Source organism: Amblyraja radiata, chromosome 7 (genome assembly GCF_010909765.2).
Source record: "Amblyraja radiata isolate CabotCenter1 chromosome 7, sAmbRad1.1.pri, whole genome shotgun sequence".
Classification (NCBI taxonomy): domain Eukaryota; kingdom Metazoa; phylum Chordata; class Chondrichthyes; order Rajiformes; family Rajidae; genus Amblyraja; species Amblyraja radiata.
In genome coordinates, this window is record NC_045962.1 from 16,857,599 (window position 1) to 16,872,448 (window position 14,850).

Below are 14,850 nucleotides of genomic sequence, written 5' to 3' on the forward strand. Positions count from 1 at the left end.
GCCAATTTGATCCACTGCGTGTGACACCAAGAAAATCATGGAAACATCAGATATAGCAAACATTATTGCAACAGACAACATCCCAGCATTAGTACTAAAGACGTGGCCCCCAGAACGAACTGTGGCTCTAGCCAAGCAGTTCCTTTACAGTCAAAATATTGGCATCCATCCAATCATGTGGACAATTGCCCAGGTAGGCCATACTCACAGACAGTAGATCAAATTAATGACGGCACAATTAGCATACTCAGTCACCAGCCGAGTTAATGGAAACTGCAACATAACAACCAAGAGCTTTCTATCCATTAATAACCCCTTCATCATTTCCAGATCTTCCATTTCACCAGGACTACTCTGCTCCGCTCCAGAGCACATTACAGATCTGGTCCAAAAATAGAGCATGGAACTGAATTCCAGAAGTTGAGCGTGATTAATGCAACATAAAATCAAGGCAATATCTGACTGAGTGGGGCATCAAAGAGGCCTCGTAAAACTTAAGTCTATGAAAATCGTAGGAAAAATCTCTAGAGGTTGTTGGAGGTCATTCATCCCAGTCCCAGGATATTCAGTTACTGTGTTACTTGCAAATGGGCTTCTTGCAATTGAAGCAGTTAATTATTGCATACAACAAAATCTATACCACATTAAGGCATGAGATGGTAAGTCGCAGCTAACGTTGAAGTCCAAGGCAAGCATCATCCGTAACAAGAGAGTCTAACCACCTTCCCTTCACATTTTGTGGCATCACCATCATCAAGTTACCCCTCATCAATATCTTGGTGTCAATATGGACAACTCAATTGGACTAGCCATTTAGTTTAGTTTAGTTTATTGTCACTTGTACTGAGGTCCAGTGAAAACATGCTACCCAGTCAGCGGAAAGACTATACAGGATTAAAATTGAGTCACCCCCAGTGTACAGATACAGGATAAAGGATATTACATTTAGTGAAAGATAAAGTCCAGTAAAGTCTGATTAAAGGTAGTTCTCAATGAGATAGATGGTAGTTCAGGACCGCTCTCTAGTTGTTGATAGGATGGTTCAGTTGTCTGATAACAGATGGGAAGAAAAGTATGAAATATTTTCATACTTCTGTACCTCTTGCCTGATGGGAGAGGGGAGAAGAGGGAGTGACCAGGGCGAGACTCGGCCTTGATTATGCTGGCGGCCTTACCGAGGTAGCATGAAGTGTAAATGGAGTAAATGGAAGGGAGGTTGGTTTGCGTGATGGTCTAGGCTGCATCCACAATTCGCTGCAATTTTTTGCGATCGTGGATGTAGATGTTCCCAAACCATGCTCTGATGCATCCTGATAAAATGTTTTCAACCATGCATCTAAAGAAGTTGGTGAGAGTTGTTGGGGATATGCCGAACTTCCTAAGCCTTCTAAAGAAGTAGAGTCTTTGGTGTGCTTTCAAAAGACAATAGATAATAGGTGTGGGAGTTGGCCATTTGGCCCTTCGTGCCAGCACTGCCATCACTGTGTTCATGGCTGATCATCCACAATCAGTACCCTGTTCCTGCCTTCTCCCCATATTCCTTGACTCCACTATCTTTAAGAGCTCTATCCAACTCTCTCTTGAAAGCATCCAGAGAATCGGCCTTCTTTCTTGGCCATTGCTTCGATAGGCCAAGTTACTGATGATATTTACTCCTGGAAACTTAAAGCTTTCAATCATCTCCGCTTCGGTGCCATCAACGTATACCAGGGTATGTGTACCGATTCACTTCTAGAAGTCTATGACTATCTCCTTTGACTTGCTGACATTTAGAGAAAGATTGTTGTCTTGACACAAGGTTACGAGGTTCTCAATCTCCTTCCTGTACTCTGACCCGTCATATTTGATATCCAACCCACAATGGTGGTGTCATCTGCGAATTAGTAGATTGAGTCGGATTTGTACTTGGCTGCACAGTCGTGGGTGAATAAGGAGTAAAGAAGGGGGCTGAGAACGCATCCTTGTGGAGCACCAGTGTTGAGAATTATGGTAGAGGATGATTTGTCACCTATTCTCAGTGATTGTTGTCTGTTGGTCAGGAAGTTGAGGATCCAGTTGCAGGATTGAGTGCTGATTCCAAGTTCCATGAATTTGTTGATAAGCTTGGATGGGATAATGGTGTTAAAAGCCGAGCTCTAGTCTATGAATAGGAGGATGTCTCTTATCCAGGTGTTATAGGGATGAGTGTAAGGCCAGGGAGATGGCATCAACCATGGACCTGTTGTGGCGATAGGTGAACTGCAGTGGGTCAAGTTTGCTTGGGAGACTGGATTTAATGCATTCCATAACCTGCGTCTCAAAGCACTTCATGAAGATGGATGTCTAGGCCACTGGGCAGTAGTTATTAAGGCATGCGGTCTTGCTTTTCATCGACACCGGGATGCTAGTGGTCTACTTGAAGCAGGTGGGTACCTCAGAACAGAGTAGGGAGAGATTAAAGATGTCCATGAATTCTCCCGCTAGTTGGTCTGCGCTTTTTCTAAGGATGCGGCCAGCGACTCCGACATGGCCAGGGTCTCTGACATGGCCAGAGTAAATACTTTGGCTACAAAAGTAAATCAAAGGCCAGCAACTATTAGCAAACAGCTCACCTCGTAACAGCCCCAAACGTTTCCATCATTGACAAAGCATAGGTCAGATGCCACAACAAGTCCCACTCATGAAAATCGTAATTTGACTGGATTAGTGCTACTCCAACAACTCTCAACATCAGCCAGAATGAAGCAGTCAACTTGGTCCCATCCATTACTTTGAACCCTCAGTATTGCTGCACCGTATACCTTCTACAAAATGTATTGTACAACATTTCCTCACCAGTCATCTCACAAACCCATAACAAGTAGAACAGGGACAGCGGGTGCATGGGAACACCACCACCTGCAGATTCTTCTTCAAATCACGTACCATTTGGAGATAATTTGTTGTTCAATAATTGCTGCCAGGTCTAACTCTTGGCACTCCTGCCCAGCAAGACTAAAGGAACACCTTAATCAGGACTGTGGCGGCTCACAACAGCAGCTATCTACCACATTATCGATGACAATTAAAAATGCACAATAAAAACTGCTTTGCCAATGAAGCCTTGATTCCAAAACATGAATTCAAAAAAAACTATTTTGTTCATTTATGTATAGCCATCATAAGTTTCTACCAAATAAAATATTATGCATGTGCCATTGTACAAAAAACAAATAGCCTGCACCATTTAAATGATTTTGAATCTGGAGAAAATTATTTTTAATCTGAATACCAATATTATGTGGCCAGTATCTTATGTACATATTACATTCTTCCTGGATGAAATTGTTTACAGTATTACAGAATGCAATTGAATTGTATTTTAAGTTGAAGTGACAGCTTTCAAAAATGGCAGTTAGTGCATTTTATACCTTCATTGACATTGTTTTAAATTCAAAGAGGATTACCATATCAATATAGATCTAATATAATAATTTCATTGAGCCAAAATGCATTGCTCCCAAAAAATATAAGCAGTCAAAATTTTAAACTGACAACAAATTTATCGGAAGAAAAATGGGCGTTATCTTAATTACTCTGATGTTCCAATGAATTGTTCTCTGAACAATTAAGAAATTATAATGGAACTGCTATCTGTTGTGTGCTGCATTGAATCCTTATGGGCGGCACAGTGGTGCAGTGGTAGAGTTGCTGCCTTACATCCCCAGAGACCCGGGTTCGACCCTGACTATGGGTGCTCTGTGTGTGGGTTTTACATGTTTTCCCTGTGACCGCGTGGGCTTTCTCCAAGTGCTCCAGTTTCCTCCCACATCTCAAAAACGTGCAGGTTTGTAGGTCAATCAGCTTCTGTAAAACGTAAATTGTTCCTAGTGTGTAAAATAGTGCTAATATATGGGGTGATCACTGATCGGCACAGACTCGGTTGGCGAAGGGCCTGTTCCACGCTGTAGGTCTAAAGTTTTATTGAATCCTAAGTCATATCTTGCTGGTAGATGCCAGCAATAAACGGTTGGTAATTACCCATGTAAATGCCAGCCAGATTGGTTAGTACTTGTATATCCACACACACACTCGTACTTATCCCTGGTTTCACGCAGAGCGTCACTGACTGGGTCCTGGAAACTCTCTATTAATCTAAACCAGACAAGTTTGGCCCCACTCCACAAAATCTAAGCCAATACAACAATGCACACAGATGTCTCCTAGTAATTTTAGTTATTAGCACATTTCTGACAAATGTTCCAAGACTATAGAGGATCAAAAGGTCCCCGGTAGCAAGCTAGAAACAAAGTGATGTGGATTAAAAATAGCATCAAGATTCAAGGTTGCATTTTAGTCTGTTATAAAGGCCATAAAGCAGAGGCTCCAGGAAGATACAGAGTGAAAATATGATAATTGAAAACTCTTGTCAGCACTAATAGGTGGAGGGGTTTACCGTAGCAGAAAAGCAGAACAAAGGGCAAAATATAACAGATTTGATATGTGAATATGGACGATAGTTTTAAAATTATTTTATTAATTATGTAGGGTTGCTACCTTTCATGTTATTCATTCTCACCTGCATCAAGAATTTCTTTCCAGTAACGTCTCTTTATCACACTCAGAACTTCAAGTGATCTCACTCCCATTTCCTGTTTGTGATAATCTTTGCTCTGCATCATCTCTGGAAAAGTGACAATGAAGTGATGAACCTTGTGCTTACCCACAGTCTAAGTTGCAATGATGAGTTTGATATGCTTATTATGATTTTTTGCAAGTTGATTAGAACTGGCCTTATTTAACAATATTGAAATAGAGATTGTAGCTTTGAATGTCTCAATTATTTTATTTTAATTATTTTTGATTATGTCTTAATCACTTCTGATGTACATTTAGTGTAGTATAACTGGATTAAATTTGAGATGATCAACAATGAGACCATAATCCAAGAAAGTCACAGCCCAAAAGCAGAACATTTTGCCATAGAGGCTGTGCAGCGTTTTGTGATGTGAATACATATTTGACTCCATGCTTCAAATATTTATTTTGTGGACTTGTACCTTTTGGCTCAACCTTCATTGTGATAGCAAGCAAATGCCACAGTGTGATATCAGGTGCAAGTTTACGGTGATCTTTAAAGTGGAGATAAACATCCTATGCCCTTACTTGAAGAAGATCAGGGGAATGTGATATTTATTTACCAGGAAACAAAATACATTACTGTATATATACTGTTTATTCTATTATCATTAATCAGCCCTTTCTGTGTGTAAAATAGCTGCTGATTTTGCCTACAATAGACAATGACTACAATTAATAGTATTTCAGTGGCTGCAAAGTTATAAAAATAAAATAATTAAGCTAATTTAAGTCATTATATTTTATCTATTTGGTATGAATTGAAGCAGCAGCTGGTAGAGCTGCTGCCTCACAGCGCCATGGACCTGGGTTTGAGTATGGAAATCTAACTAAAAATAAACTAATTTAAATTTCATGTTATTATTGTTGAATTTATAAGCTTCCATTGATTTCAACTCTCACACATTTATGTTCAATGTTTCGTATTCATTATGGACTTTGAGATCTGCACTCTGCAGGAAAAGATTACGAGAAAGCCTTCAAACAGAATGGAACACTTTATGATGTTTTGTTATTGTATTGATCACTTTCAAGCTTTAACAAACAATGGAGTGACTCTGACTGTATCATACAGATGGGTTTGTAGGTAACCTGTATAAATTGCTATAATGTTTCAGAAAATTCCATTACCACATCTACTGTCGATCAACACCAATCAGTAGTACCTTATGCAAACACATATTGTATGTGCACATAAATCACTGCATAGTATCAGCTCTGTTGCTGGGAGTACATTCACTCTAGTTTCCCATTGAAAAAATTACAATTTTTACACCCCTTTAGAAATTCCAATCTTGCCGTTACTTCTGACAATGCAATCAACACCGTTCGAAGTTCAAGGGATACAAAACCACATGATCTCAGGTCATATATAGGAAACAACTTTTTTTCCATTAAACTTTCTGCCGATCAAAGACAGACATTGCATGCTGTTGATTGATTATCCGTGTTCTGCGACAGGTCAAAAGCAGTTTTAAACTTCCCTCAGAAGCATGTACTTGAATAATATCTTCAAATAGTGAGTTCAGATAATGATAAGATGACAGTTTTTGCTAGTGCTGAACAATCACCACACCATTGATTAAGCAATACACTTCAATATGGCTGAGTATCCTTGTACAAGGTTGCGAAGACCTCGAATAGAGTTAAAGGGAGCCAAGAATAGACATAAATAACTGCAGGTCCCCCCAGGCCAGGTCCTCCTTTGACGCAGGGACCGGCCGCGGGGCTCCATCGACCCAGAGTCCGACCGCGTGGCTCTGAGTCATTGCAGCATATTTTTAAAGAAGACAAACTACCTTAAGGTTTCAAGTATCCCAGTGACTGTGTTAATTCTTAGGTGGTCTGAACAATGATTATTGGCTTTGTGCTGTTGCAGATTGTTTGTTGCTCCAGAATCCAACATTTGCAGTCCCTTGTGTCTTCTCTGCCTACAGCGCTTGAAGTTATGGACTCAGTGAAAAATCATACTACTGTCAAAATACCTTGGTCATAGAAACCCATAGCCACATGATAGCCAGTCTGGACCCTTCTCCACACTGAAGGACCCATTCTGAAACATGGCCTGTCCATTTCCTCATGACCTGCTGAGTTCGTCCTGAACTTTGAGTTTTGCTTAAGATTCAACATCTGCAATTTTTTAGTATCTCCAAGCTTCTTCCCTTCTACTTCAGGCAAGATCTGAACCCTCTGAGTGACAAAGCAACCCTTCCTGAATAGAGACAGTGAGACCTGTGCAAGCAAGGAATCTGATGGTGCTCTCAAATATGTTTTTGGTGGTTCCCACGACAGTGATTATATCAGCCTTACAACAAACAATACTTTAAGTTGATTGAAAAAAAACATTATATTATTACTATACACAATATACAGCTATTTTAGGACAAACAGCTGATACATGCCTTTAAGTAAATTCCAGACGCGTAGCTCTGGGATCCTCTGCTCAATTATGAACATCAGGATATCTGTGTGGAAGTAAAGTGCTGCTAAATGAACAATATTGTTCGCTTCATTGTCAACCTTTAATATATCGGCTCCAAGTGATAGTAGATATTGCAGTGTATCAAATGCACCAGCCATAGCAGTAAGTAACAATGGAGTTGCACGATATCTGAAGCAAAAATAAAATTAGCATGGGTTCATTAGCTATCAGCAATTAAATAAAATAATGCCATTTGGAGAAATCATAATCTAGATAAATACTTTAACAGCTTCATTTACGCCACAAATTATCTATCGGGTCAGGGTGTTGCACAGGGGAATGGTGGAGATGGAGGGTTTATGCTTTCATTCTAAATTTCATTTAAAAATCATTTTAAAATCAGTTTTGAATTTCCAACGACCATTCATTTCACTATCCCAATCATGATACGTTTTTAAGCTTGTTGTTGTACTTGACCACGAGAGGAGTTCCCATTTAATTTCATTGCTTAATCAATAAAATTACCTCTTTCCATCTCATTAATATCACCGGCCTCCATTTCTGCCTCAGATGTTAGTTCCAAGCAATTATTCTATTACTCTCCTGCTGAATCCTATTTCCACATGCTATGAATGACCTCATCAAAAACACTGCTAAATGTGTCGTATTTTATCATGTTCATCTATTACTTCTAAATTCACCCATCCAAATTGCCTTCTGTATTGAATTTTAAAATTCTTACAGATATTTCTTAATCTACTCATGGTTTTACCTATCTATCTCCTCTATAACCATCCTTTTTATCTGTGCATATGTTAATAAACTTGATTTGACTTGACTGTAATACAGTTTGATTTCCTACTCTGGTGCTGTGTGTTCCCCTAGTTCCTTTTCTACGTTTTCCTCCTTTCTAATTTTACATTGATTTTAAGTTCATGTCAAATTAGTTTAAATCCTGCGCAAAAGCACAACCCAACCTCGTCCTAAAGATATTGGTCTATAGTCTCCTTTATAACAATTCCTCCCCTCACTTCCCCTTTTGACCATTCACCCAATTGTGGGTACTTCACATCCCTAAAATTGCATTGCTTCATCTTCGACAAATTTGCTTATCATTGTTCAGCTTCCCCATTCAGGAATTCCCTCCTTTAATCTTCCTGGCTTTCCACTTCAATTTTCTCATTTGAAATAATCCTAAGTCTTCAGTTACCTTGCCAAGCATCTCCAAATGTGGCTCAATGTCTTTTTTTTTGATAATGCTCTTATGAAGCACTTTCGTATATTTATCACATTAAATACATTTGTTTAGAAATTCATGTAAAGAAATTAAGATCCTATGACCATAAGACATAACTAGGCCATCGAGTCTGCTCTGCCATTCGATCATGGCTGATCTGTTTTTCCCTCTCAATTCCATGCTCGTGCTCTCTTCCATAACCGTTGACGCCTTTATTGCTTAACACTACGTTCATTTTAATAGAATTAATTTTAGTGTATTAACATTAGGGCAGCATGGTGGCAAAGCAGTAGAGTTCCTGCCTTACAGCACCAGAAACCTGGTTTCGATCCTGACTACGGGTACTGTCAGTACAGAGTTTGTACGTTCTCCCCTTGACCACGTGTGTTTTCCCTGGGTGCTCTGGTTTCCTCCCATACTCTAAAGATACACAAGTTTGCAGGTTACTTTGGCTTCAGTAAATTGTCCCTGGTGGGTAAAATAGTGTTAGTGTAGAGGGATCGTTGGCCGTCATAGACTCGGTGACCTGATTCTGCGCTGTATCTCAAAAACTGAATTTCACCACTACGAATGGACCAGTGTCTAGTCAAATATGCAAATGCATCGTTGCAAGAATACTGTAGCTCAGGGAGAACATTTATTTAATAACTTCTGCCCCTGCCTAGCCTGTTGGTGACTGATCAGAAATATATTTAAAAGTTTAATATCAGTGCAAAGGCTTTTATATTTTAAAAAACAATGCTAAATTTGTGTATTGCGAATCTAGTCTTATGGGCCTGTCCCACTTAGGCGATTTTTCAGCGGACTGTCGGCCACTGTCAAGTCGCCGACAGACGACTGAAAAACCAGCAACTGGAACGGCGACTGTCAGACACACACACACAAGCACATCGCTTCCTTCACCAGCCCATTATGCAGGCGGGGGACAGGGCAAGTGGGGGAGCGCTGTCTAAAAAATTAACACGGTGCAAAGCCCAGGTGATACAGACACACACCGTGATAAACAGGAAGGTTGGCGCTGTAAAAAGACAGCTAAAGCACAGTGTACGGTAAGTCCTTTAAAAGAGGGGGGTAGAGGGGGGAGAAGGAGTGGAGACAACTTTTAAGAAGCCAGAGATACACGGCTGTGAAGCTCGGCAGACATTTAACATTACCGGTCGGTTATCCTTGGTTCTGAAAACTAATGCTTACCTTTTTTTTCCCAGTGAGCCAATGAAATTCACCGGTCAGCACCGGCTACAACCTACGAGAACCGCCGACCTCCTAACAACCCATTAGGACCTCCTGGCGACCCACCTACGGCTCAAGAATTCTCACTACTCTCCATGGCGGCTTCATTCTAGTCGCAGCTAATTTTTCAACATGTTGAAAAATTCACGGCGACCATAATGAGGCCGCGATTAGTTCCCAGAATGCGGGAACTCCTCACGACCATGAAGGCGACTCCCCGGCAACCACCCACGAACATGTGGCGAACATGTGGCGACTGCATAGTCTCCTGCAGTCGCCTAAAAAGTCGCCTACGTGGACAGGCCCATTACTCCATTTTATTCCAGAATTATTTTAGATTGGGTCAACAGTAAGAATATATTTATACTAATTAGGAGAGCTCTGAAGTGAAGTGAAATTATTGCGTGCAAAGTACAAATGCAAAGTAAAATAATTGTCACTTCAGTATATTACATTGATATTTGAAATCCAATCATTTTTACCATTAATCAGAAGAAAGGGACGAACAAACATTAAAACATGATGTTTCACTTGCAAGCCAATGTACAGAATGGCACAAGCAATTCAAAATTAACTGTAGTATTTTTGTTTTTTTATTATTTATAATAGATAGGCAACAGAACACTTACCTAGCTGATGTCTCTAATTCCAGCAATTTGGGATCCTTTCTATGCAGAGCTCTAACGCAGGAAACATTGTCATAAAATGCAGCAAAGTGCATTGCTGTCCAACCTCGTGCATCAGTTGTTGCATGATCTGCCCGCAGGCCTAGGAGGCAGTTCAGTGCACCAAGTGACCCACACTTTGCTGCCATATGCAGAGCTGTTTGACCTACAAGCAAAACAATTACACATTAACATTGAAAAAAATACCTTGATACTTGGTTGGTGTGATTACAATAGAATTGTAACAGGTTGAAACAAGTTATTTTGGGTTTGAGACTGACGAAGGGTCTCGACACGAAACGTCATCCATTCCTACTTTCCAGAGATGCTGTCTGTCCCGCTGAGTTACTCCAGCTTTTTGTGTCTATCTTTTGGGCTTGGGTTGTGCAGCCATGGCCTGTAGTTATGTATAAGCGAGTTTGATATTCCGAAAAACGCAAGGAATCATGGGATTTGTCAAAGGTCGAACGCTATAAATAAAAATCGAACGAAGCGCTGTAGATTCAGTGAGTATACTTTGGGTCCAATTTTTTGTCTTTTTTTCAGTGGGAGACGGGGGGGGGGGGGGGGGGGGGAGACAGGTCCACCGCCAACACGGAGAAGCACCAGCTCACCTCCGCTCTCCCGCCGGGTCAACCGACAGCCCCATCCGCGACACCAGCGGCCCCAGGCCCACAGCCAGCATGGAGAACCCACAGACCCACAGCCAGCATGGAGAACCCACAGACCCACAGCCAGCGCGGAGAACCCACAGGCCCACAGCCAGCGCGGAGAACCCACAGGCCCACAGCCAGCGTCAACTCCAGCCCAACCCTAACCCCAACTCCAGAGGAACCCGCTCCCCGATGGGCCGCTACGGCGACAAGTGCCAGTTCACCCACGGCCTGGCCAAGCTGCACTCTCTCAGATGCCACCCCAAGCACAAGACGTTCCTTGCACACCACCTACGGTACCCCTGCTGGAAATAGCTTGTTCTAAGCTCCCCCCAGTCTAGTTTCAGCCAATAAAATACTGAGTTCAAGCACTTGCGCAACTACATTTTATTTTGGAATCACAATAACAGTTCCCCACTACTATATCTAACCACCGCGGGTTTGATCCTTGTATCTGCTTGTCCAAGCTTTTCTAGCCTCGTGCAAGCAGAGACACTCCAAAAGGTCACGCAGTCCCAAGAGTTCTTCCAGTAGATCGACATCGGACCTCGTGGGAGCTACCTTTTATAGGTCCCTGAACCTTGAGGGGCCAAACCATATGGGGGTGGTCTCTTTACAGTCCAATAACAAATATCGATTAACACAGTGCATGATAGACAGTTCCCTAACCCAATAATACTGTGACTAATACAATGTATCTGATGAAGTTTCTAGATGGAAGTTAACAGAGATGAATTATGCAACATGTGCCTAGATATTCAAGAAACCCAGACAAGGCTCAACACTTAATCCAATCAACATCTCGCAAAGTAAAGCTTTGCAACATTATTTACAATGTGTATGTCTGGTTTGCATTCACCCAATCAGTTTCATGCAATTTACACCTGATTGTAAGAATTTGCAGATGCCCCATTCTTTCCCTGCAACTCTTATCTGGGCCACAGATAAACTAGCATAATTCAGCAGCTTGTCCAGGTTCTGAATTTAAATTGATCAAAATGGCCTGGCAGCACAGAAGCCTTTATTCAATTTCAATGTCCTGGCAACTCCAATTTGGCCAGAATTAACACTGCCACTTGATCCACAACCCCGAGAAGGAGCAAGGGTCCCGGCCTCGTCTGCGCCAGATCGCCAGCCTGGGCTCAGCCTCCTCCGGCGCGGCGTTCGACTGGGCGGCCTTCAGCCCAGACCTGGAGTTGGAGCTAGCCCGGACACTTTTGCTTGGGGCTGGGCAAGGGTGGGGGAGAATGTTGCTGCTGCCGCCAGCACCACCAACAGCACCAGCAGCTCCAGAGGGCGCCTGGCATGCCCATGGCCGACAGGAGCCCATCTGCAGACTCTCTCTGTGACCAGAACGACTCCAGCAGCAGCGGCTCCGAGTCACCCATCTTCGAGAAGGGCCGGCGGCTGCCCATCTTTAGCAGGATCTCGGTGTCGGACAAAGAGGAGGGGGGTGGAGGTGGAGGGCTGCCGGCCAACCCGGCAGGACAGGCAGAGCCGAGCTGGAACCAGCGGCTTAAAGTCCATGGCCGCCCCACCAGCCCAGGGTCACCCCGGAAATCTCCAGATAGGTACGGGACACCGGGGAGGGGACGGGGAGGGGACGGGGACGGCCCAGCAGTAACTCAGCAGGGGCCGCAGCGACGGAGATCCAACCCCAACCCCGACCCCGGACGAAACGCAAGTCTGCACACAATGCAGCACCACCATTACCGAGACCGATTACAGCTAGTGACCTATGACCTGGGCATGTGCAGTCAGAATACCGACCTCGCTTATTGAACAGGAGAATTAATGTCACAAAATGGAAGGTGTTAGATTGTAACCAATTCTTGGTGAGATGGACACTGCAGAGACTGGACAGGTTGCATCTCAACATGGTTGGAGCAATAAATCCATGATGAGGTTTGTTTGTGCTTGCAGGAAGAATTTAAACAAATTTGTCACGGGCTTAAAATCAGAAAGTAAAATTGGAAAGGAGGAAAAGTACTGAAAGGATTGGAGGAACATTCAGCACCAGAGTAGTAAATCAGGCTGTATTATGTTGTCAAGACGAGTAAATTGTCATATGCACAATTATGGTGAGGTTAATGAAAAATGTTGCTCGCAGCAGCATCATAGATTCAGACAGACACACTTCACTGTCAGACTAGGCTGCTGAAACCATCTAGTAGTTCTTGGCAGACTGAATGTAATGTCTTAGAATCCAATGTACAAACAGAAGATGATTTTGAAAGTATCATCAGTTCAATTATGCTATTCACAGAAAATTGATACATAAAATAACACCAGGGGGTGCCGTACGATGGCTGCTTCGCCAACAGTCTGTCTCTTCTTTTTCCTTCTTTGTGCTTTTATTTTGTTATAAAATGTATGTTTTAGTGTATCTTTAGTTTGTGTATTATGTGGGAGTGGTGGGGGAAACTTTTTCCATGTCGTATCTCCGTCTGCACTGCGGCCTAACATCGTGGAGCTGGCGGCCTCTTGCTGGGACCTTGGATCTCCAACCTCGGGAGCCTGAGGACAACATCGTGAGCTGCCAATCCCTTTGCCAAGGATCGACCACGGAGCTCCAACTGCGGGAGCCTGTGCACTTTAACATCTGGAACTCGCAGTCCCTGGTTAGGGACTGACTTCGGGAGCTCCAACCACAGGAGCTTCAACCGCCCCGATGCAGGAGCTTGATCGCCCCGACACGGGGGCTTCGATCCCCGGCTGCGGAAGCTTCAATTGCCCTGACTGCGGATGGTTCGAACTCCCCCCGACCGCGGGAGAAAAGGAGGCAAGAAGATAAGACTTTATTGCCTTCCATCACAGTGGGGAATGGGGAGGAGCCGCTGTGGTGGATGTTTATATCAAATTTTTATGTAGTCGTGTGTCTTATTGCTTTTTTGGTATGACTGTATGGCAAACCAAATTCCTCGTATGTTGCAAAACATACTTGACTAATAAATTACGATTATGATTATGATAAATCCTTTTTATAAATTTAACATGTTTTAGCTCACCCGCGTCTTGGAACTTGTGATTGCGATGCTGATTGATTTTCAGACGTATTGTGGTCAGCAGGCACATAATTGAGACGTGGTTATGCATTGCAGCATGATGAAAAAGTCCGTAACCATTTTGATCCTCAACTCCAAGATGTGACATTGGATTTAGTTGACTAAATGAGTAAAAGACTGCAGCAAGCCCACTGTCAGTCACGGATATTAGACTAAAGGGCAAATTCTGTATGAAAAAAAAAAAGTACAATTGTCTATATTTACATTTCTGCAGAACAGTCTTAAGATCCAGATGTTTACAAAATACATTTTACAAAATATGAAATATATATATATATATATATGGGAACAAAAGTCAGAAGTGTTGTGCATAGATTCTTGGTTTGGAGGATTGGGAACTTCTGTGAATACGGCCTGTGGTCCATTTCTGGAGCTATAGATGGTAATGAAGAATGGGTTTGTGCTTTGAATTTTCCAGTCACTTCAACATAGTGAAGAGTGAATCGAGGATCATTGTGCTCAATAGCACAATAGACTAAAATCCAATTGGGCAAGAAGATCTGCACTGAAGTTGCAATGTCAGGGGTCTCCAGTAGTGTATCTCATTGTTATTCATACTGAGAAGACTTGCAAATGTTTAAACAGTGGCAACCATACTGTTTTTCATATCAGCATGGAAGCAATTTCTGGCATCCCTTACATCAACTGACTGAATTCAAGCCGACACTCCAAAAAGGGAGATGATCGCTAACTGCAACCACTTTTGGAGGTCATTAGACAACTTGGGAAATATTTGCTATCTGATATGGAGCCAAAAACCCTGACTATGAAACTCTGCATGGAACATCTGAGCGGAGAAAGCATGCAACTGTATACAAGGGTGACCAAGAAATCTTCAAGGTCAGAGACAAAGCTTCATTGGGAAAAGAGGAATGTGATTTACAGGATACTGGGGCATTCACTAGAATTTCAATTTGACAACTATTTATAGGAAATATAAATGGATAGATATGTGTCAACATGATTGACCATTATTAGTGGG

General features: G+C 42.3%; 1 protein-coding gene across 1 annotated transcript in view; it reads right to left on the reverse strand.

The window, feature by feature from the left end:
* ankar (ankyrin and armadillo repeat containing) overlaps positions 1–14,850 on the reverse strand; it is a 99,583-nt gene that overhangs the window by 45,948 nt on the left and 38,785 nt on the right. The window contains exons 7-10 of the mRNA XM_033023465.1: positions 13,812–14,034; positions 10,115–10,316; positions 6,999–7,207; positions 4,538–4,642 (exon numbers count right to left, since the gene is read on the reverse strand). Coding sequence (XP_032879356.1) covers positions 4,538–4,642; positions 6,999–7,207; positions 10,115–10,316; positions 13,812–14,034 — 739 coding nt within the window. The remainder of the gene's footprint in view (positions 1–4,537; positions 4,643–6,998; positions 7,208–10,114; positions 10,317–13,811; positions 14,035–14,850) is intronic.